Source organism: Botrytis deweyae (genome assembly GCF_014898535.1).
Source record: "Botrytis deweyae strain B1 chromosome Unknown BDEW_002, whole genome shotgun sequence".
NCBI classification, from domain to species: Eukaryota; Fungi; Ascomycota; class Leotiomycetes; order Helotiales; family Sclerotiniaceae; genus Botrytis; species Botrytis deweyae.
In genome coordinates, this window is record NW_024066209.1 from 2,368,554 (window position 1) to 2,391,901 (window position 23,348).

The 23,348-nt window shown below is 37.0% G+C and overlaps 4 protein-coding genes across 4 annotated transcripts; 3 read left to right on the forward strand and 1 right to left on the reverse strand.

The window, feature by feature from the left end:
• Positions 1-7,281: 7,281 nt before the first annotated feature.
• EAE98_001407 (uncharacterized protein) lies at positions 7,282-8,391 on the forward strand (the record flags this gene model as incomplete). Its single annotated transcript, XM_038949026.1, has 1 exon — positions 7,282-8,391. One exon carries the CDS (start codon positions 7,282-7,284, stop codon positions 8,389-8,391), a length of 1,110 nt encoding a protein of 369 aa, XP_038815292.1.
• A 1,620-nt stretch (positions 8,392-10,011) lies between these two features.
• EAE98_001408 (uncharacterized protein) lies at positions 10,012-11,415 on the reverse strand (the record flags this gene model as incomplete). The annotated part of the gene is made up of 3 exons (XM_038949027.1): positions 10,012-10,201; positions 10,296-10,746; positions 10,806-11,415. 3 exons carry the CDS (start codon positions 11,413-11,415, stop codon positions 10,012-10,014), a joined length of 1,251 nt encoding a protein of 416 aa, XP_038815293.1.
• A 1,225-nt stretch (positions 11,416-12,640) lies between these two features.
• Positions 12,641-16,000, forward strand: EAE98_001409 (uncharacterized protein; the record flags this gene model as incomplete). The annotated part of the gene is made up of 1 exon (XM_038949028.1): positions 12,641-16,000. The coding sequence occupies one exon, from the start codon at positions 12,641-12,643 to the stop codon at positions 15,998-16,000; it is 3,360 nt and encodes a 1,119-aa protein (XP_038815294.1).
• A 628-nt stretch (positions 16,001-16,628) lies between these two features.
• Positions 16,629-18,075, forward strand: EAE98_001410 (uncharacterized protein; the record flags this gene model as incomplete). Its single annotated transcript, XM_038949029.1, has 3 exons — positions 16,629-17,745; positions 17,806-17,946; positions 18,017-18,075. 3 exons carry the CDS (start codon positions 16,629-16,631, stop codon positions 18,073-18,075), a joined length of 1,317 nt encoding a protein of 438 aa, XP_038815295.1.
• Positions 18,076-23,348: the final 5,273 nt, after the last annotated feature.

Here is a 23,348-nt window from a genome sequence, read left to right on the forward strand (position 1 = left end):
GAAAAAGTGTACCAGAATTGCACAAACAAATAATCCTCGGAATAATATGTATTTCGTACAGAGTAATAGTAGTTACTAGTTAGTTAGTTGCTTAGTAGTCTAGTCTAGTCCGTCCGGCTATCTAGCTTGCTAGTCGATTAATCTTTTTAGTCGACATTTCTTCCCCTTCATCAGTTGTTGAAATACACTCGGTTCAGTAACGCTTGCCGGGTGCCACTTTTCTGGCAATAACGGAGGGGGAAGGGATAAAACGAATCCAATCGTGTACCCTCTAACTCGATATGTAAGACTGCAAGAATTTAAAATAATTAAAACTGGACCTCAAGCGCGTGTGGTGGGCATTGTGGATGAGGATGAATGAATGTTGGTGGTGGAGTAAAGTCCTGTGGGTGGTGTGCGCTAGGTGGATTGTACAGCAAGTAGGGGTGGTTTAAAATTCTTAGGGTCTGCATAGGTTCAGGATACCTTGAAAAGTAGTATGGAAAAACGGAACAAAATATGCATCTGGTACATCAATATCTGATATGGTACGTACTTAGGGAAAGGGAAGTCGAGCGATTCTGTATGATCAACTCCTCGATGCAATTTCGCATCTGTTGCAAGCTTGAACGGCCAATGGCCATCTCCTCGTGTCACTCGAGGTGATTGTAACAATTATCATAAGATACGAGTCGAATTGATATGATTTTCAGCCTGAATTCATAGCCAAATCTTGTCAGTTCCTATCGTTCCGCTTTCTATGGATCGTCGACTTGAATAGAATCACCTAGGTATAAAGAACCTAGGTACAAATGTACCTACGAAAAGTAGAGGAACAAGATGCCTGTCGATGACCTATAATATGCCTGCTGTTATGCTTGCTGAATTGCCTATACAAATTCACACTAGTTATCTCGTCAGTGGTTGCTGGTTGGTCTATCATTTGCGCAATTGTGGTCTACTAGGGTATTTTTTAAACGAGAACACATCGGCCGCTGCAGGCGCCTGCTTTCGGAAAACTTAACCCTCATAAAAAAGACGCCTACGACACTTTCATCAGTATTAGCGAATATGATCCGAAGCTTCATATACTTCTCCAATGTTTCTACAGGGAAGTCTCAACGACGAGGCGTTTCGGATGGTGGAATTTGGCCAACCTCCACGGCTCTAACTATCTCTAAGTTTGTCACCTCGAATGCAACTGCCAAAAGGTGGCCGTAGTTCGATCTCAAGCTATGGAGACCAGGGTATCACGGCATGAAAATGATGAGCATAAATGAACCCTTCCCTCTTCGCGTCCGCAATGAGGGGCAATTTGGTGGAAATGATGGTCATGGAGTTTGTAGAGCCGAATGCTACAGATATCAAATCGAAACACTCGCAATCATACGTCGAGGGAGAAGCTTAGTGAAAATTCGGAGCCATCACGAGCTAGGGATGACCATCTAATAGATGTCAGCTATCGATGACATTGACACAATCCGGAAAAGGTGCTCGTGGCGAAGCTATCACTACTCAAATCATTCACATCATGTGTTGTGGTTACCATTCATCAACTTCAAGGTTATAGCTAGTTGTTCTCCATGTCGTTCTTTTTCCCCCATTTTAACTTGATGCAATGTGATCTCTCCATTACCCATAGCTTAGTTTAGGTTAGCCAAGCAAATCCTGATCCTTTCGATATGTGAGGTACTGTACGGATCATTGTCCGAGCCTCCAGTAGATATTAAAGTCGATTGTTCCGACGGTTTCGTTGTCTCGGAGTAACAAATATCCTGAACATGCTTGCCAAATGCTTGATCTATGCTTCAACGTCTTTTTATCCCTTCTCTGATTGTGTGTTATACGACATCCCAGTTATTCAATGTCAAAACCAATACGAAGCTTGAAAATGATGTTTATTCTTCTTATTTACGCATTTGCCGCCTTCATATCAATTAATTCCGCATCAGTCGTGGATCCCGAGTCTAAATCTAATCTAATACACCATTTTATTAATGGATTAGCTGATTAGGAGAAACCGAGAGATATGGGATAGACTAGATGACTCGTTGGACGTCCGTGGCACAAAAAACATTATTATTTATTTCCATTTTGGCAGGCAAGGGCCGTGGATAGGTAGATTGTTCGGCACAGACAAAGTGAGACAAGACCAATTGATTGAGCGGGGTTGGATACCTTGGTAAGCTTGGTTAACCATGAATTTCTCGAGATGACTATTCTATATGCTGACTACAAATTTAAAAACTGCTAAGAATAGTGGACACTATGGTCGAGGCCGAGTCCGTGAGTTCAAGCGCGCAAAGAGTGTGGAGAAGTTGAGAACAAATCTAACAAATAGACTGATTCTTGTATTGATGTCGAATTGCCATTGGCGAAAGAGTCCTGCCTGTTGTCTTGGATGGATATCGTTAGCAAAAACTACCTAGTTACATACTCTTTGTACGTACTACTATCACCTACGGTACGTACCGTTGTAGCTAGTAGTGTTAGTCAAGATCTGATGATTTCGGTGGTAGGTCTACATTGTTTCGGCATCTCACGAGTACTGGTGACTTGACTTCGTATTCCTTTCCCGTATAGCAATAGGATAGGAAGATATAGCTTCGAGATGGCTGGGTTATCTACTATGCTTTACTACTGCTCCTGCACATATGTCTTATGCTAACACTACTGTACTTGCCTATCTATGACCATTCACCCTCACCACCTGGCCGATTGACCGAAGATTAGCAGAGTGACTTTGAAAACTATCATGCAACGTCTGTCGTCCACTCCAGATAACGAGGTGACCCGCCACAAGAATTCTAGATGAGCTCTGGCATTTTCTATTTTCTATGTTACCAGAGGTTGTCTTTGAATCGGGGTACGGAAGCATGAACTCTGCCTCCCCGAGTGATATAACATGGGAAGCGACATATTCCCATGTACCTTTAATATTGTTGTCATGTACAATGTACACATACTGCAGAAAGTATCCATGTTTGTAAGTTGGGGATACTACAACGGGACGGCAGTGAACACCTGGTGGCATGTGCTGTTCTCAACTGGCCTATCTAGGATGGATGATCTTGCTTCCTCCACCCTCCATCATCAATGCATCGTAGCATCATCCACTCCTTGGCTGATGCTTAAACTCAGGATGTTTAGATTTTGACACTTTGAGAAAGCTGCTCAAATCGACTAGTGTAGTATGTACATGATCTAGAGCTACAAGCTTCATCCATGCATCGTTGATCCTCATCATCATCATCTGCATGTCAACGAGCAATGTGCGGAAATACATTTGGAATCCTTTCCAAGTGGGATGAGCGGAGAGAAGTCCGCCAAGGGACCACAGCAAACTAACAGGCGCCAGCAAGGCGAAGACGAAAGGATCGAGGTAGGAACACGGTAATCACGATTATGATTCTGACTGACAGCCTTGCTTGCTGTGCGCCATCTTTGAGCATCATCGTCGCATACGCAATGAAAATGGGGCTGAGGTGAAGAATTTTGCACATGTTGCAGGAAGTATCCAGTAGACCAGTACGAATGCGAAAGTATGTACATAAACTTTCTCGAACCCTCAACCCTGAGGTGAGGAATATCCTTGATACTCCAAGATAAGGTAACGGAAGGTCACCATGATCCATTACAAAAGGGCCTCAAGTCCGTGATCTGCACTTGATTAGTTCCCATTTTTAATTCCTCGACCAGCATATCTCGTCAACAATTACACTTTCGAATTGCGTCTTTCTTTCGGGAGGGTTCGCAAAAGAGATACGGAGGCAAGCTCCAACTTCATGCAAGTGATCGATAGGGAAAACTCTCTCTTCCTAGTACATCTCCTTGCCGTCATCAAAACAAGGGAGACGAGAGAAATTACAAAAAAGTCCCCAGTGTTTGAACGCTCAAACATGGACAGAATCAGGTGAAGGACCCGAGCACGGCCATTGAGTTCATGCAACTTATCCTAGGTACATTGCATTCTCTCCCGTACAAATACACATCTATGTCGTAGTTTTCCGAGAGTATATAGATGTCCGATGTGAAGGCTCACGGCTCACCCTTTTCATGTGTGACTGTACTACCCTGAGAATGTTTCGTACCGTTGCACTCTCGGAAATACTGCAAAGATTGGATTTACATTGGGCAGGTGACTGGATATTAGATGGTGGGGAGTGGCACTATTGTGTGATAGTGGCTTCGACGGACGTTGGACATTGCATGGAAAGGAGTAAATTCCCCGACTCAGTGATACATTTGTTGTGTTGAACGGCCGACCGAATTATACGTGAAAATATGCAAAATTGCGAGGTTGGAAAGCATGAAGAGTTTTTTGCATGCATTATTATTATGGTAGTATCTGCAATAAGCGGTCCTCTCACCCAAGAACACGCCAAACGACAAACATGACTTGATAGATCAATGTTGAAATAAGGTAGAAATTAGAAATTATCATGAGACAGCTTGCGTCGTCTTTAGGAGTTGCTAGGTACTTAAAATGAGATGTACATATGTACTTCCGTTCAGAGTTTCAATTGTCCCGGTTTAGGCAATTCATGGCCGGTAGATTTCGATCGTCCAGTCGCTTTTCGGCTCCTACGGACTAAGGGGGAGGTGACTGGGTTTGAATTTTGAATTTTGAATTTTGAATGATACATACATGTATGTACCTACCTCGCTAGATACATATCACATATGTATTGCAGATACTTTACCTACTCCAGACTTCCGCATAAATCTGTGACGATGTACTCCATATCTGCCGACATCACTCCTCCTGTATATGATTGACCACACTAACTTACGATAACTCTTCTCGCTGCTCGTTCCTACTGATCAAGTTCCATATCCAAACATGCCCCTTCATCACGCAGTCCAGACAAACGAAGGTATGGGATTAGAAGCGGATATTTGACCACGACAGAACATGCGACCGACATGAATCGGTGACTTGGCCGTTTGAGAATGGTCCGTTGCAGTACTTCCCCGTATCGGAGAAAATGGGAAAACGGGCGGTCCTTATCCACCATCCACCATCCACCATCTATCCATCCACCAACGCACTTCCGAGGTGACTCGCCACGACCACGACGGCCACCATCAAATGAAGGGGTCACTATCAGCCTCATTTTCACATGTACAGTATATCCATTTCTACTTGTGTACGTAGCCACATGTTTGACCAACCGAAGTGGTTAATAATAGATAGAACTGTGTTGTCAACTTGAAGGAAGATGGATGAGTTGATGATTTGATGAGTTGATGAGTTGGATGAATTGAATGAATCTTCATTCAATTGACTCAATCCAGTTCTTCTCCAAACCGTAAAGTGTACACGCTTCCATTCCCTTCTTCTCCCACCGGTACAAAGTACATAACACATAACATAATCATCAACCATATCGAGATCTTCATCACTGGTACCCACTTCCGACAATTTTTTCTTCTTCTTCTTCCTATCCTCCAGACCTTCACACAGTGCGCACACAGACATAGCCGGCCATACGTAGGTTCGACCTAATATAAAGCACCAATGATCTCAGCCTTTACAATCATCACATTTCACACTTAACCACTGGTCCTAACCTAACCTATGGTTTTTGACCATGACCATGGCCATCATGACCTTGGTTTTCTGTCTTTAAAGAACTAAACTCCCACACTTTCTCGAAACGATGGAAGCCATCATCTTGTCTTGTATCGTTTCCAATTGCAATTTTCATCGCTTATTATTCATGCTGCGATGAAACCAGCCAACCAAACAACCAACCAGCCAACCAGCCATCCAGCCAACATTTTTCAAAGCACAGTACTCGTACGCATTCGGGAAAGCCGGACACAACGTCAATGAGTAAGTGATGAGTGAGCAAGAAAAAGTCGGAGTCTCGGCCGATTAAGTCTCTGGAGTCTGGGCACAAGCTGGGTGTGAAGAAGACCTGTGAGATATCTGTGAGGCTTGGTACGTACCGTGCAGGACGAAGTACAGATAATTAACTCAGCTACTCTTACTCTGATACTCTGATTGCTCTACCAGATATCTCTTACTCTACCATACGTATAGAATTACACAATAACTACACCGCACCGCACAGGACAGGACAGGACAGGACGGACCGTACTTGACCGTCTTGACCGTCTTGACGGGACAGGATAAACGAACGCGTCCACATTGCTCTAGAGTGGGCGGAAGATGTTGATGGCTTGGAGCGGGGCTTGGAGGGATTTGGCTTAGATGATGAATTAGAAAGTTGGATGGCTTTGAAGAAGAGAAAGAAAGCGACGTATGAAAGCCCTCCAAATTCCCTTTTCGCTCAATACTGCGCCGCATCAGGTATGCTGAAAATGCAAATGATTATTAGATTGATTGATTGAAGGAGGCTGATTCATTGTCTGTGTCGATTTCCAATGTCAATACGGCTTATTATTATTGTTATTGTTATTATTATCGTTCTTATCATTTCATTATTATATTGTCCAACGGATGGATTACTTCTAAAACCTTTCTTATCAACCCTCACTCACTCACATACTCTCTCTATCTAATCCCAAACCCAAAACCCCAAACCCAATCCAACAAATCCAACAATCAATCTTCACTCTCACTTCACTCAAAACACACTACATCATACATACAAACCAACCAAGCAAACCAGACATACCAAACTTCACTCCAATTTTCAATCCATCTCCTTCTTTCTTTACCTAACCATCTTGAAAAAAAAAACATACTACCAACATCAACCTCAACATCAACCTCAACATCAACATCGACACCGACACCGACACCAACTTCCATACCAAGAATTCAACTAAAATTCAAGCACATTTAAAGGTATTGACATTCTATTATCTACATACATACATACATACATATATACATACATACATTCATACATTCATATATATACACACACACACACACACACACACACACACATATTGGTATAACCAAGAATCAAAGGGGTTATCGTTATCGCAAATCCCTCATCCCGCAACCCGATTCACCGATTGCATTCCAATAAATTACCCCATACCGGATTGACACAAAGGGGCGGTCGGCGGTCTGGCTCTGCTTTCTCGTTCTCCTTCTGGTTTTGTATCGTGCATCGATCATTCTTTATTCACTTGATTTGTATTGTACAACATTCATTCTGCAGAGCAGTAATGCAAAGTAGATGATATATAGTGTCTCTGGAAAGGGACTCGAGAGTTGTGTCTCTTTGGATTTTAATTTGTGTTAGTTATTGCTATTGCCTGCTATTTATCGTTGTTTTTGTTATTGCTTTTGTGCTCTCACCGTACCCAATCGAAACAATGTCCAGTTACCATGGAGATCATGGATCTAAATCTAGGTCTAAGGTCAAACCCGTTTTTAAGAAACTGATACAAAGCGAAAAGAATTCACTAGACTTGGATCGGCCAGCGGCGGAACAACAAGATGGCCTCGGGATATTTGATTATGGCGCTGGCTACAGTTCCCGTTCCTCTCACGACATTGCATACAACAGTCGCGAAGGAGGCAGAAGGGGTTTTCATGCTCGTTCAACCAGCGGCACATCTCAATTTTCAATAGCAACAACAGGCAGTGCTCAGCGTTCCGGCTCATTCGTACATCCTTTCCAACAAACCCCGCGACCCTACACTCCTCCTTTGGGTGCCTCCTATCAAAACTCAATTCGCGAAAGTGAAGCAACAAACAGTAGCATTGCACTTACCGAAGATGAGGATCAGTTACGACATACTTTCCGTAGTACAGCCAATTTGTCAAATCAAGCAAACTCAATGACTGGTTCAACAAATCCCATGCTTCAGCAAACCCTAAGAATTCAAACCAAGCTACCTCCGACTTCATCAAGACTTGTTCACGCAGCATCACATACAAGTCCGGTGCTGTCCCCTGAAGTAACCTCACCACTCGACACCATGTCACCCACTTCCCCATCTATCCGACAATCCATGGAAGGATTTCGTCTTCGAAGTCGCAGTGAGGTTGATAATCGTCTGCGCTCGGAAACCATACAAGAGGCACGTCGCAAGTTTCAAGAAAAAGAGAGGGCGAAAGAAGAAAAGGCAGCGAGGGAGGAAATTCGAGCAATGGAAAAGAAGCAACAAAAAGAAGCGAGACAGATTGAGAGAGGACATCGCCGTTCTTCTGCCAGCGATAATCTACCTACTCGATCAAAGCGGTCTAAGTCTGATCTTACTATACATGAGAAAAGTGAAGGAATTTTTGGACAAAATTACAATACGGCAACAATTGCTGCCCCTCCCTTTCTCTCCGAGGAACATAGTCGGGGTTCGCCGAACAGAAGTCATACTGCAATGTCAAATACCAAAAAGAAAACACACAATGCTTGGACAAAACTCATGATGTGGTTAAAGACTCGGTTCATGCGACTGGGTAAAAAGTCTAGCAAGAAATAACATATCTTCTGTTATTACTCGAGGGAATAGGGATTCAAATGTGAAGAAATTACCAAACTCTTTCCTGATAACTTACAAGTCTGACACTGGTCTTCTTCACATCTCTATTCCCCATTTGTCCTCCATGTATTTACTGGTTGACCATCTTCTTACTCTCCTTAAACATGATTTTACGATTTATTTTATCCTCTGGACAGGCGTTAGGGCAGGTACACTTTATGATTTATACCAGAGGACCAGCATCGAAAAATTCGACTGCTTACATTTTTTCCCATCACATGCGACACATCAGCGAGGCGTTTTTGGAACATTCATTTTTTTTTACAGTACATCAAAGTACTTCCTTCTGGGAACAGGGCCTCTGGTTAGGGAGAATTTTACATATGGGTGTTTGATAGGATTGGATTTTTCACTCATCGTTTTTCCTTTCATTGCGCGGCCGGAGTTGCCTTGCTTTGCTTGTTCTTCGCGTGCATGGAGATGGAGATATAGTTTGGAAGTGAAGTGCCTTCTTGTTGTTTGAAGGGGAGCTGCACCTCATGGGAAGAGAATGTTGTTCTTAAATGGTGGGGATTATTGGGAATTAAAAGATCTGATTTGTTATTTTGCTCGGTGGGGAGAGTTTGCGCATGGCAGTCAGTTACTAGTATGCTTCCATGAAGCTAGCTTTGGATGCGCATTCGATGGGATGGGATAGGATAAGGTGGTTTTTTGAACACAGATAGATTAAGGACAATGGAGAAAATATACTTAAAAATTATCTATGTCTTGCTTGTGTGCTTGTGTGATTGAGGAGGTAAGAGAGTAAGTAATCTAGATCATGCTAGAAAGGTCGCGTTGTATTGGCTTGTCTTTGACTTTGTACGTGTACCGCTTGGTTTCTACAGAATGAAGGCCGGGGGATCAATGAGAGAGAGTAGAGAGGGGAAAGAAGCTTGTGATGGATGTACTTGATAGGGAGCCGGATGGATGGGTAAGTGTAAATTATAAAGTCCTTTTTGATGGGAGGAAGAGGAATAGTGATGTGATTAATGAAGATTTAGATAGATAATACTTTGTGGGTGTTTTTGATTGTGGATGAATGTTGTAGGTGTTTGATGAGGTATGCTTATGATGAGGTATGCTTATGAACGATAAATGGGTATGGGTATATGGATAAATTGATAGATAATATGAAATAATTGGATATGATTGAGATTGAATGAATGAATGTAAGTTACCTAGTAGTTAATATGGATATTTCGTGTTTTTTTGTTTTTTTTTGCGTGTGTTGGAAGGAAAGGTTATATGAGATGGAGTTTGGGAGTATGGGAATTTGGGAATTTGGGAATTTGGGAATTTGGGAATTTGGGAATTTGGGAATTTGGGAATTTGGGAATTTGGGAATTTGGGAATTTGGGAATGTAGGAACTAGGATCTAGAAATTAAAATTGAATTGAAATTTATTTAAAATTAGAATTATCTTCTCACTCGAGAGAGAGGGGGAGAGGGAATGACAGTATATCCATTCGCAAAAATAAATAAATCCCCTACTACTATATACCATACACATACATAGTATCTCACGTGTAGCATCTTCCCCCTCCTTCCCCATCCCCAAAACTCCCGCAAGCCAAAAACTCATGTCCGCACCGTAGCATTCCAAGCCGAGTACCGCACTATCTGTCGAAAATGTCCATACAGTCCAATGCAACTCCCGAGTATCAGATAGAGCGGGTAGAGAAGCGTAAATTTGAGCATCATCCGTTTGCTGACGAATTCGGAGAGGATGAAATAGGTTATTAGGAGGCTGCCGATTAGACAGAGGGTTCTGATGAGGGAGAGGGGTTAGTTTTGTGGTGGGGTGGGAAGGGGGAGTGGAGGGATTGGGGTGTGGGAGTGTGTGATGGAAAATGATCACATACCCAATAATAAACAACCATTCCGAAGCCGGAAATTCGAAGAATATTAGATTTTTCAACTGTGTTCCTGTCCGCGGAAACCCGGTGATTAGGAAACTAATCATCAAACACGTATATTGCGACACGAGATAGTAGCTCAATTCCCGGATTAGCAGCAGGGAGAGCAGACCAAAACGCGTGAGCAGATTGCGTTTGGTGTGGTGTGCAGATTTCCGGTATGCGAGGACGCAGTGGCGGGCGCTGGCTTGCGTCCAGCCTTGGGCCCAGCGCAGACGCTGCTTGAGAAAGGAGGAGAAGGTGGTGGGGGCGAGTTCGTAGGAGATGACGTTGGGTTCGTGGATGCAGACAGCGCCTTGGGAGAGGGCGCGGAGAGCGGAGTCGATGTCTTCGGTGAGCATGCTGGCGTCCATTTTGAGATCGCGGAGGAGAGGGGCGCGCCAGTAGCCGTTGGAGCCTGGGAGGGGGGTTAGAGATGTTCAGGATGGATGGGTAAAGGAAAGAGGATGTGTTTACCGGTGAATAGACCATAGCCGAATAAGGCAGCGCGCCCGGGATGGGATGTAGCATAGATCTTGTCGAATTCTACTGCAATCATACCAGTTAAGAATGTTGCTTTGGAATTCTGAATCACACATCGTCCTTGCACGCAATCGATTTCATCGTCGGCGAGAAATCTCTCGATTGCCCATCGTGGTCCATACGGATGAGTATAGTGATCGCAGTCGAACAATGCAATGATTTGTGCTCCAGTATATAAGTTAAAGAAGTAATTAAGATTATGTGCTTTGGAAGTGGAGTCCGGCACTTTGATTATTCTCAATCGGGGAATTTTTGCAGCGAGCTCATTCATTTGGGATTCGAGCGGCTCGATAGGTTTGGGTGTATTGTATAATACATTGATCCGGATCTTATCTTGGGGGTAAGCAATATGGTCTAAAGCGTAATGAATTCTATCCATGATAATATCTTGCTCGTTGGGGAGATATGCAACGATAACAAGATCCAATATCAAGAGCTGATCATCGGGAGTGGGAAATTTCCAGCCATTTTGCTCCACGTTGTAAAGTGCTTTTCTTGCGATTCTGTTGGGCTTGAGACTGCAGATGGCTTCCATAACATTCATTGCTGCTGTGTAGGAATTCGTAGAAAGATAGATGAGCCAGAAGATCTCTATCAACTTTGGTGTGCAAAACATGTAAAGACATGTTGAGAAAATAAAATAGGAGATGATTAGGAGGAATGGGGTCCAATCCAGTAAGAAAGCTGAAGCTCTAGAAACATGATTGCACAGAGCAACAGGTTTTGAAGGGACAGATAGTTTCGACATTCTGCGAGGAAGAACGAGAATGAAAGTATAAGATTCTCTCTAAAGGAATGACTACAAAAGAGGGATATGTACAGGAGTAGAATGACAGAAACAGACAGCAACACTCTCCACCTCTTCGTGGTTCGTATGAGATTCAAGATCGTGATTGAGATCCATTTCGATGTACTCTTGGTATTATCCATGAATAGTATCATACCCAAGCTGATCAAACTATTGAAAGCAGGTGGCTCCGTTGGCAATATCACTTAGCACATCTGGCAACGAGATGTTCGAGATGAGAAGATCAAGAATGTGATATGTTAATTTTATATGGAAACCTATGTCTTGAAATACAGTATTGAGGCTTGTAGATGTTCCAAATTCTTGATCAATTTTTCCTCTCTTTGAGATGCATTCTGTCACCAAGTCTCGTTCTTTTGTTGCCTACATAAAGCAACGAGCAGCCTGGGAGGCGTTTATGTCGAATTTTTCAAGCCATTCGGTGAACGTATATCGAAAGTATTTTTGACAAGTAAATTTCAACGTTGTTTTGCAGATCAATAACAAATAAGATATGTTGTCGTTGGATAACTGAAGCTCGAGAAAAAAAGAACTCATGAATCTAAATATATCGCTGGAAAGACCCGTCGGGAGCTAAAAAGCCACTGAATGAGCCACTGAAGCCACCCTGAATCTTTGGGCACGTGCGGGGCTGTAATCTTCTGATGAGATTTTCCTCAACCACTTATGAAGCATGCGCAATTCACAACATATGCTTATACTGGCTGAGATATCTAGAATTTACATTTCGTCTGAGACTCAAATGTCTCGAAAAGTAAATTTTGATAAGACACCATGAATTATGGTTGTTGGCCTCAGCCTGGAGGAGGATCTGGGCACCTGAAATTTGATATTCATGGCAGTCCATGAATGTGCAATTTAAGATTTATGTTATGGTAACATTGTGACGATATGAAGCAATGATGGATGCGAGCTCGAACAATTCCTCTCCTCTCATTGCTTGCTGTTCTTGTCGTTGATCATGTATACTCTTTCTATTCTGTCTTTACTCTTCACAGTTGCAACCTGTGTCTATGCCCAATCTTCTTCTTCTACCCCTACGATCGCTCCGAGTGATGATTGCTCTTGTGGATATTATGATATAGTGACTGGAAACCTTTTTACGGAATCCCTGATTACTTATTTTAATGAGACCGATACTCTTTCGGACGAGTTTATACTTCAGTCCTATGAAAACAAGTACGAGAAGGATTACAACAGCATATTTCGACAAGGTTCTAATCCTGTGAACATCAATCTTCTCAACATTTCATCAGTTGTATCCAACAACCATGATTCTACATCTCAAGTTCTGTCTAAACCACGTTCTTCACGAGATACGTCGTCAAACTCTACTCGTGGGGCCAGCCCGACAACAACCAGTGGAGAGGGTGGCGACTCTTCAATTGCCAATGATACAGCCTCACTGTTCTCTCCATCTGGTAGATCCTTCACTTCGTCCCTAAAATTGTCTGTCGACCCACCAGATAAGAATCACTTAGTCACTGGTGGTGGTATCAAGACTGTGAGACAGGATATAAAATATGGTTCCGCACGGGCATATCTTCGCCCCTCAAGTCAGGGAGTTGGAGGAACTTCGCTCTCGATGATGTTCCGCTACAACGAATCAGAGTCTATGGAAATGAATATCATGAATACCAACCAAAATTCAACTGCTTGGGTTACGAGCTTGATTCATTCGGAATTTCCAAATCCATCGTTGGGCACAAACTTCAGTTTTTTTGCCGAGAAGAATATCTCTCTATATGATTACAACGAATTTCGACTGGATTGGACAAAGAACGAAGTTCATTGGTACATTGGAAATGTTCTTGTCCGATCAATTTTCAAGGAGAATGGCTCTGTGCCATCTACCCCCTCCCCATTCTTTATCAAGCATTGGTCTACAGGAAATCCATATTCTATGCAAGGTCCACCCATCTCTATCTCCGATGCGAACATTGGGTGGGTTCGACTATTCTTCAATTCTTCATTAATGAATTCTACGCATCATGCAAATTTTAATGCGCGATGTAATCTCAAAGTCGCATGTTCAATGGACAACACTACTTTACGCGGCTCCTCGCCCTTCTCATCAGCCGCTCTAAGTCCTTGGGAACACCGTGTTGCTCATGGTACACTTCGATGGGTAGCGATTTGGTTCAGCGTTGGCTGTATGTTCGCAACTTTGACAGCTTTAGCGAACGCTTTCCTTAGACTCAAAGTCTTCAAGAAAGCAGAAGAAAAACTCTCAAATCCTACGGAGGATAATACTAGTGTGAAGAGCCCACCTTCCCCGCCCTACGCCTATTCTAGAAATGCAAGCTTGACACCGGCCCCATCCTATCGGACAAGGATCGAATCCTATAATTCAGGGACATCGACTTTAGTGTCTTCATTCAATTTCTCGACCGCAAGTCATTCAGGTGAACGAGGCTTAAGTGGTATTGGGTCTATTGATCAAATATACAGCAAAGTCGATCACGAGTGGAATATCCGCAGCAGTGGTTCAGGCGACAACAGTGACAACGCAATGTGTATCAACGAGTTACCTCCTAGCTTATCCCCCTCATTACCAAACTCGCCAAATTCTAGTCGATTTGATATTGATATCAAAGACAAGTCTAAACGAGCCTCGGGGCTTAACAACACTACCGTTGCGGATACACTAGATCATATAACTCTCGATATTGAATCCAACGCTATAATTCAGCGGCACCAGACAGATAGCCAATCTCGCCTAGATGGGAAGGATATCACAAATAAATTCCCCACATCGGCATTCTCAACACATGAAAGTGCATCTCCAATTGAAACAAGCCAAAGAGTCGACCACTTAGCAGGACTCATCACCGTTGCAGCGATAAATGTAACTGTTCTTCATTTTTGCCTGACTTTCGTACCGGCCGTCATTGCCCCTGGTGCTTTTGCCCACTATTCTGCCGAAATATGGATCAACAAAACTATTGTACCTTTCTTTCTCAATCAAGGAGCCCTTGGTCTTTTCTTCACCACCTCTGCACGATTCCTCGTTACTCCTTTTCTGCACGATGGAGACCTATCTTCTATAGCTTCGAAGATAGTCACTCGGGTCTTCCAAATCATGTTACCAGTTCTTACATTCGTCCTTCTAGAATACTTTCTCATTCTCTCAGGAGCAACCTACTATCTTCCTTTCTTGCCATCGATTACCTGGAGTACCTGGCCTTATGTGATTCCATTTCCTCATATCGGATATCTTCTCAATGAAGTCATCGCACTCGCTTATACAATCCCAAACGCAGTCCCTCTCATAACTTTCAACTACTGCACTGGCGTTCTCTGGACTATTCCCGTAATCATCCAAGGATCATGGACTACGCTTCTTGCCATTCTTCTTATAACCTCTGTTCCGAACCCGAAGAAACGTTTCCCCTTCTATGTGTTCTCGCTATTGATCAATTGGTACTCACTCTCCTGGTCTTCGTTCTTCTGGGTCGGCATTCTACTTACCGATCTCGAAATTACATACCACATGCCAAGATACCTGCACAAACATCCTCTAATCTATTACCCTATGATTTTTATCCTCACGATTCTCGCTCTTCTAGCTCTTAGTGCAGATACCTTCAACCAATGGCTCAATTACAGCATCATAGCTAAAGAAACACTCATTCATCCTGACCCAAGCACGGGTCTTCCAGCTACTATCACTCACAACTCCGGATATCCTGGTTATCCGGGCTACTGGGTACCTCATTTCAACGGTCTCATATTCTGTACCGCCATTCAATGCCTTGCATCGATATCTCCCTTAGTCCAGTCATTTCTTTCTGCAAAACACCTCATGCTATTATTCCCACATGTTTTCAGCATGTATCTGTTCCATGGTATGATCTTCTGGTCTCTTGGTGCTTGGGTCTGTCTTACTCTTAACAACATCCTACCGTACTGGGCAGTGTTAATTGTAACTGCCGTCGTATGTTACACAGTCTTGTTTTTATCATTGCCTATGTTATCGTTAATAGCAGGATTATTTGGAAAAGGACTAGCGGGCGATATCAAGAGGGACTCTCGAGAAGAGCCATTGAAGGGGCGGCCAACGTTAACACCGTTTGGAAGAGATTGGTTGAATCGGAATGGGATGATTGACGGTATTCCTGTAGTTGGTGGTGAGGCATCGACTGAAGATAAAAAGGTTGAAAGAATAGATGCAGGGCAGAAGAAAATGACTCAAGTGGAGATCCGGGTTATCGAGTGCGGCGAGGAAGTTGGTGGAGATTGCAATGTTCGTTCTGCCAACAAGGTGGACAGGCTTGGCTCTGCCGATGGCGAAGCGGGTGATCAAATCAGTAAGGCTTGAGGTGTGAATAGAGAGCTGGGAGTTGCTTGGTAGTGGGGATATATTCTATAAGGCACCATTTTTACACAAACTATATAATACTTCTGTTATGAAAAATCAATTTCTTTTCAACATCATCAGTGCTACTCATCAAACAGCCCTTGTTAACATTCATTGAACCCGATGCTACCATTCAAAACATAATGTTTCCCCAATGATAGCAAATTTGATATTAGCTACTGTCTTAATTTTCATAGTCTTGATGTGGTGGAAATCTGGATTCCATCAACCTACTGAGTTCTGACACGATCTTTAGAACCCATTACTACTGCAATTATTAACCCCTATTTGTTACCCGAGACAAATCGCTTGTCAAGTCTCAAAAATATCTTTATTTACATGAGACATGACAGCTGAACTCGAAGGTAGAGGATAATCCAAGCAGTAGTTTCAATAGTCTGCACAGCAGAGTAGATCTAGAATATTGGCTATGAGTAAGCATCCTGCCTTGACCCAAGTAGAATACCTATCTGAAATGTCTTTGACAAACTCTCTTTTTAACTAGCATTGAATTGTATGCCTCTTCAATTCTTTGAATCGTCATTTGTAGCCAACAAGATTCAAGGAGTTGGCGATTACCGCGACCACCATGAAGTCATTCGCACAACCACCATCTCATGATACTGCACAATCTACCTATCTTCTAGGCCTACGCGGTTTTCTCATTTTGCAAACTTTCCTCTGGATATTCCTACAAACGTTTGTTCCAGCTATAGTCAAAAGTAATATCATTACTTTTCCTACAGACACTCCGACTTATCAGGACCTCATTCGCAAGATCCTCTCACCGATTTTCTGGAATGAATCGCTTATTTATTCATCTTTCGTTTTCTTGTCCGCAAGAGTTCTATGCACCTCTTTTATCGGTTCGCCAAGTAAACAAATAATTACATCTTCAATATTCCGAAGATCGTTCCGCCTCATAATTCCAACAATCTTCTCACTTTCCCTCGTTACACTTCTTTCGCAGACCACCTCAACTAATCATCTCGCCTCCCTCTTCATTATCGAAACTAAAAATCCCAGTATTCAAGCTCCCTACACTCTTCGCTCGCCTATCCCCCTTACCCTCTTCAACTCCCTCTTCACCCTCTTCCTCTCTACTTCCCACACACCCTTACACAATTTATCCGCCGTCCTCGCCTTTCCATCCGGGACCCTAACAATTCTCCCCATCCTCTACTCCCAATCCTACACCCTCTATATCGCCACTCTAATAATCCCCTACACTCGACCCCTCTGGCGCCTCAAATACTCACCCCTCTTTCTTTTCACCGCCTATTGGGTATCCTCCTATTCCTTCATATCTATCAGCGGCCTCCTTCTAACCGACTTTCTCCTTCTGCCCAATTCTCCTCTCCTCACAATTTCCGCAGCTGGATTTCCATTACCAAAACGGATCACTAAGAAAAGAATTCCGTCTTGGATACTTTACACATTTCTCCTTTTGATCGGCATTGGACTTCAATATTTCTACACCACTTCGGACACAGCAGTAGAAACAGCAAATGCGGAGTTGAAAGCTCACACGGATATTTACGGTTCTTCGGGTGGACTCAACACCACCCCGGATTTGAAGGAACAAACGCCTAGAATTGCGGACTGGTTGGTTTTATGCGGTGGATTTCTGTTGTTGGAGACGAGAACTTCGGTGCAAAATTTATTCAAGAATACTGTGCTGGTTTCCCTGGGGAGAAGAAGTTTGAGTAAGTTATTGTTGTATTGTATTTGCATTCAAAAGTTGTAGACTGATATGTGTTGCTTAGGTTACTTCTTGACGCAATCGATTGTCATATATTCGGCAGCTATTCCTTTATATCTTCATCTTGTCATGGATAAGGATGTATCGGGCATAGCGGCGACTTGTATTTGTTTTGTTGTTTCAGTTTTGGGGACTTTGGTGTGTGGTGAGATTTTTTATAGGATGGTAGAGATTCCGAGTTTGTGGGTGGGTGTGTGGAGCTGGGATTGGATTAGGAGATGAGGAGATTGGGTGGCAGGTTGGTGGAAGTAGTAATGTGCTGATGGATGATTAATTTGGTTTGCAATTATTGTGAAAAAAGATGACGTCGAATTTTTGACTCTGGTTGGTTTATTGTATTTGTATGAAATTGTTGGGTTTAATGTTCATTATGTATATTATTGGCATAATTCTTAGACTCTCATACCTCACCTTGATGATTTCAGTACGCAAGATGAATATAGATTCAGATTTGAATTACAAACAGCAGCATCGCCGATCATACTTGCCATGCTTACGAAATAGAAAGAGTTGGGAATAGAGGCAAACAGAGAAGCAACTTCACGGTGTTAGATATATTACGGTGTATTAACCAATTCCAAGATTGATCAATAAACTCGATTTCGTATAAACTGGGACGTAGGGAAATAGGGAGAAAATGAAGACATTCGCAAATGAATTAATTTCATATAAAAATAAACTTCTGAACTTATCAGACAATTGATTAACACACTGAAATATATGTATCAATTCAATCTCTCGGCTTGCTGTCGCCTACTTCTAGAATAAGCGAAAGGATTTAAATCTTATCGTTACTCCTACACCCGATTTCATAACGTGTGTTCAAAACCTAATTTTTTAGTACTCGCATGATTTCTGCTTCAAATGAGGATTATATTTATAATATTATTATACTTTTATTAATATCTCCACAATCAATAATCTAATTAAAATAATTTCTAATTAAAAGTTATAGCTATTATTAGGAAACCAAAACACCCCGTTCCCAAAAAGGTTATACCTCTTCCTTCTCCCAAAAAAACTATTCGCAAATCAAAGTTTAGCAAAAATGCTTTAAAAAAAAAGCAAACAATCCTTCTTAAACCTATTAAAGAACTTTCTGGTCTTACAAAACCTAAAAATCCTTTTCCAAAAAATACAAAACCTTAGAAAAATATATTAAAGAATAATAGAGTTTCTATTAGTATTATTAATAGTCTAAAAACACTACCTTTAGAGTTTATTCAGATTCTATTATTTATTGATATATTTATATCTAAGTTTCGATATCGACTTTCCTCTCCTTCTAAGCCTATATTTAATTCTAATTTGAGAAATACTGTCACGGTCAATCCGTATAAGGGCTGACGAGGGCACGTAAGTAGCTCCTGTAAAACTACTTCGGGCTAATATCAACCTGTATATAATTATAAATTATAGAATTTTTATAATTTAAAAGAATTAATAAAAAGTCTTTATATTATATTATATTTAATTGATTTATTATTATTATTTACTCTAATAATTCTTTTTATTCTTTTATATAAAATAATTTATTAATTATTTTCTAGTTAAATAGATATTAGTATTATTATGATTTTAATAAAAAAAATATTTATTTTTAAAGGAGAATAGGATATTTATAATATAATTCAAAACTAATCTGGTGAAATTATTAATTAATTTTTATAGAGTATTGATAGTAATATTTATTTAACTCAATTATGTTTTTTTGATAATAATAAGAATACATTATTGGATTAATAATTTTAAGAAATAAAAGAAGAAATGATAGTTATGAGAAAAGCTTATAGAGTGGTTATAGACTATATATTATATATAATTATTCTGATTAAGTATAATTGATTTATAGTTATATTAAATATAATTTATTAAAATACTAATCTTAATTAAAAAAAATTATTAAAATTATAGAGATTAAAACAATATAAAGGAAAGAATATTGGGAAAGCTAAGAATTTCTTTTTTTAAATAGAAATTATATTTCGAAATAATAATAAATACTATTTTTTTATTAATATAAAGAAAATAGAATATATTATTTAATATTTCAAAAAATAATTTCTAATGATTTAGTATTGATTTATGGGTGAATCAAGTTATAAAGAAATAAATTAGGAAAATTTTAAGAAATATGTATATAATATTATTATGAATAAAGGGATTAGATAGTAATAAATAATTTAAAAGTTAATATAGATGAGATAAAGAAAAGAAAATATTATAAATATATTTATAATTTATTTAAAAAACCTTAAAAAAGATATTGAATAGAAGGCAAAGAGTATTTAGATTGAGAGGCTTTTAATAGATCTATTATTTAATATAATTAAAAAATATCAGAATTTTTATAATAATTTGAATTATATAGTAAGTTTATAAAATAAGTCTATAAATTGAAAAGTATGGAAAAATTGTTTTGAGAAAAAGATATAGAAAAATTATATTATTTTTATAAATATAATCAATTATCTTTTTAATATCGAAATTTATTTAAATATTTTTATTTAGAAAATAATTTAATTTTAACTACTAAAACAAAGGTTCAAGAATCTAATCAATTTTTTCAAAAGGAATTCTTTAAGATATTAAGATATTCTATCAATATATTGTATATGAAACATATACAAATCACTATATATTATAAATACCAACAAAAAGGGTATATTACTTTAAACTATTGAAATAACTTTGTATGTAGATATTGTAGGGGAAGGTATAAAGAAAACGAATGTCAAAATAATCCTTTTGAAACTATCCATATAGAAAATACCTAAATCTAATAATTATAATAAATATCTTATTAATATTAAATTTATATAAAAAAAAACAAATCATCTTTATAATTATAATAATCTTTAATAATAATAATAAGTTAATAATACTCCAATATCTCATCAATTTAGAAATACAAACTAATATTATATAATAAAATAAATATATTAAATAAAATTGAATTTTTATTAAAAAAACATTCTCTTTATATCAGCAAATAATATTATAATTATATCATATAAAAACCATAAATTCTCTATTAAAATAAAAAATAAAAAAGGGAAAAAAAGAATTTATATTTATAGTTTTATATTAATAATACTAAATTTATTATAAATAAATGCTATTTTAGATTTTTTATAATTATAAATAATCAATTTTGATATTAATTGAAAATCGATATTATTTCAATATTACTTTATTTTAAATAATTTCGAAATTATTTTTATAAAAAATTTTTATTAGAAAATAAAGAAAAATAAAATAGTTTTTATAATCTTTTTAAACAAAATAGTTTTATAATTAAAAATAAAAGAGGATTATTTAATATTTATATTAATCTTATATAAAATACCAAAAGAATTTTAGAAATACAAAAAGGCTTTTTTGAAAAATGAAAGTAGCCTTTTACCCAAATATTATTTAATAAAATATTATATTAATCTTAAATCTAGTTTAACCTTCCCTTAAAGCTTAATTTATTTCTTATTAAAAGAAGAGTTAATAATATTATAAGAATATCTAAATAAATATTAAAGAAAAGGATAAATAAAAAGATCTATTAGTTTAATAGAAATGTTTATTATATTTATTCCAAAAAGGGGAAAAGCTATCAATTATATATTAACTATTAAAGGTTTAATTGAATTATTAAAAAGAATTAAATTTTCTTATTTTTTGTTAATAAATCCTTAAACTAATTCTAATAAAATATTATATTTATTAAATTAGATTTATAGAATATTTATTATTAAATTTATATAAAAGCAAGAAATAAATAAAAGATTATATTTTATATATAATATGGTTAATATAAGTATAGAATAATGTTTTTTGATCTTACCAATACTTTTATAATATTTCAGATATATATTAATCAAATCTTATTTAGCTTAATAAATAATATCTATATAATATATTTTAATAATATTCTAATTTATTCAAAAGATAAAACTATATATATAATAAATATCCAAAAAATTCTTATATAATTTATTAAATATAAGTTTTATATAAAGCTAAAGAAATATGTTTTTTATATTAATAAAATAGAATTTCTAAAATATATCATTTTGCCTATAAATATTATTATAAAACTAGATTATATTTAAACTATAATAAAATAATTAATATCTAATAGTTTTAAGAATATATAAATATTTCTTAATTTTATAAACTTTTACTAATAGTTTATCAAAATTTATTTAGTAATAACTTATAATATAATTATATTAATAAAGAAAATAAAAAAAAAAAAAATAATAATCAATTTAAATAAATTAATAAAGTATAAAAGGCATTTGAAGTATTAAAGAAAATCTTTATATTAATATTTATTTTTGATATTTCGATTCCTTATTTTATATAATAATCAAAACTAATATTTTAATCTTTACTTTAAATTATATATTATTATAGCTTTTCTCAAAAAAAACCAAAGAGGTATTAATCTAATAATAGTATTTTATTATATTTTATTTAAAAAAGTTGATTTTAATAAAATAATGATATTTTATTTATAATTAAGAATTACTAATAATATATATTATTTTTATATAATAATATTATTATATAATAAGAAATTGATATATTATTATAATCAAATCAGATTATAATAGCCTTTAGTATTTTATAATAAAAAAAGTTTGAATAGTTGATAAGTAAGGTGAGTAAAGGTTTTAGTTATATATAATTTCGAGATAATATATAAAATCAAAAAATTGAATTCTGTAAATAGACCATTATATTATTCTAATTATATTATTAATATAAACAATATAAATAATATATTTTTAATTTTTTAAAATAAATTAAAAAATAGGTTAATAATTATAAATCTATTTTAAAGTTTTTTTATTAAAAAGATAAAGTCTTTGTATAATATTATAAATCTTTTATAAAGAGAAGGGTATAGTTTATCATTCTATAAATTCAAATATTTATTAATTGAAATTAATTATAAATAATTAATATTATATTAAATAATTTATATTTTAGTAGAAAATAAAATAATATTTGAGTTAATATTAAAAACAATAAGAAATACTTTATTATATTTTTAAATAAATAATGATTTTATAAAGAATAAAGAATATCTAAATTAAAGATTATATTCTATTAAAATCGCTTTATTTTAATAGGTAAATGTTAATAGGCTTTTTAAATATAATAAGAATATCTATATACTATTAAACTTTATTTTAAGAATAAAAATCTTAAAAATTTATTATAATAATTTTATAAATAGATATTAGAATATTTCTAAAATTTTAGAAATCTTAAAATCTAAATATTTCTAATTTTCAATAAAGAAGAATATAAAAATATATATTAAAATATATATAATATATTAGTATATTATTATTAAAAAATATAAATCTTATAATAAGTTATAGACCCTTTCTATTCCCTATAAATTTTAAAAGAAATAACTATAAACTTTATTATAGATCTATTTTTATTTAAATTGAATAAGTATATATATAATATAATTTTAATAATTATTAATAGATTTATAAAGTTTATTTAATATACATTTATTAATAAAATAAT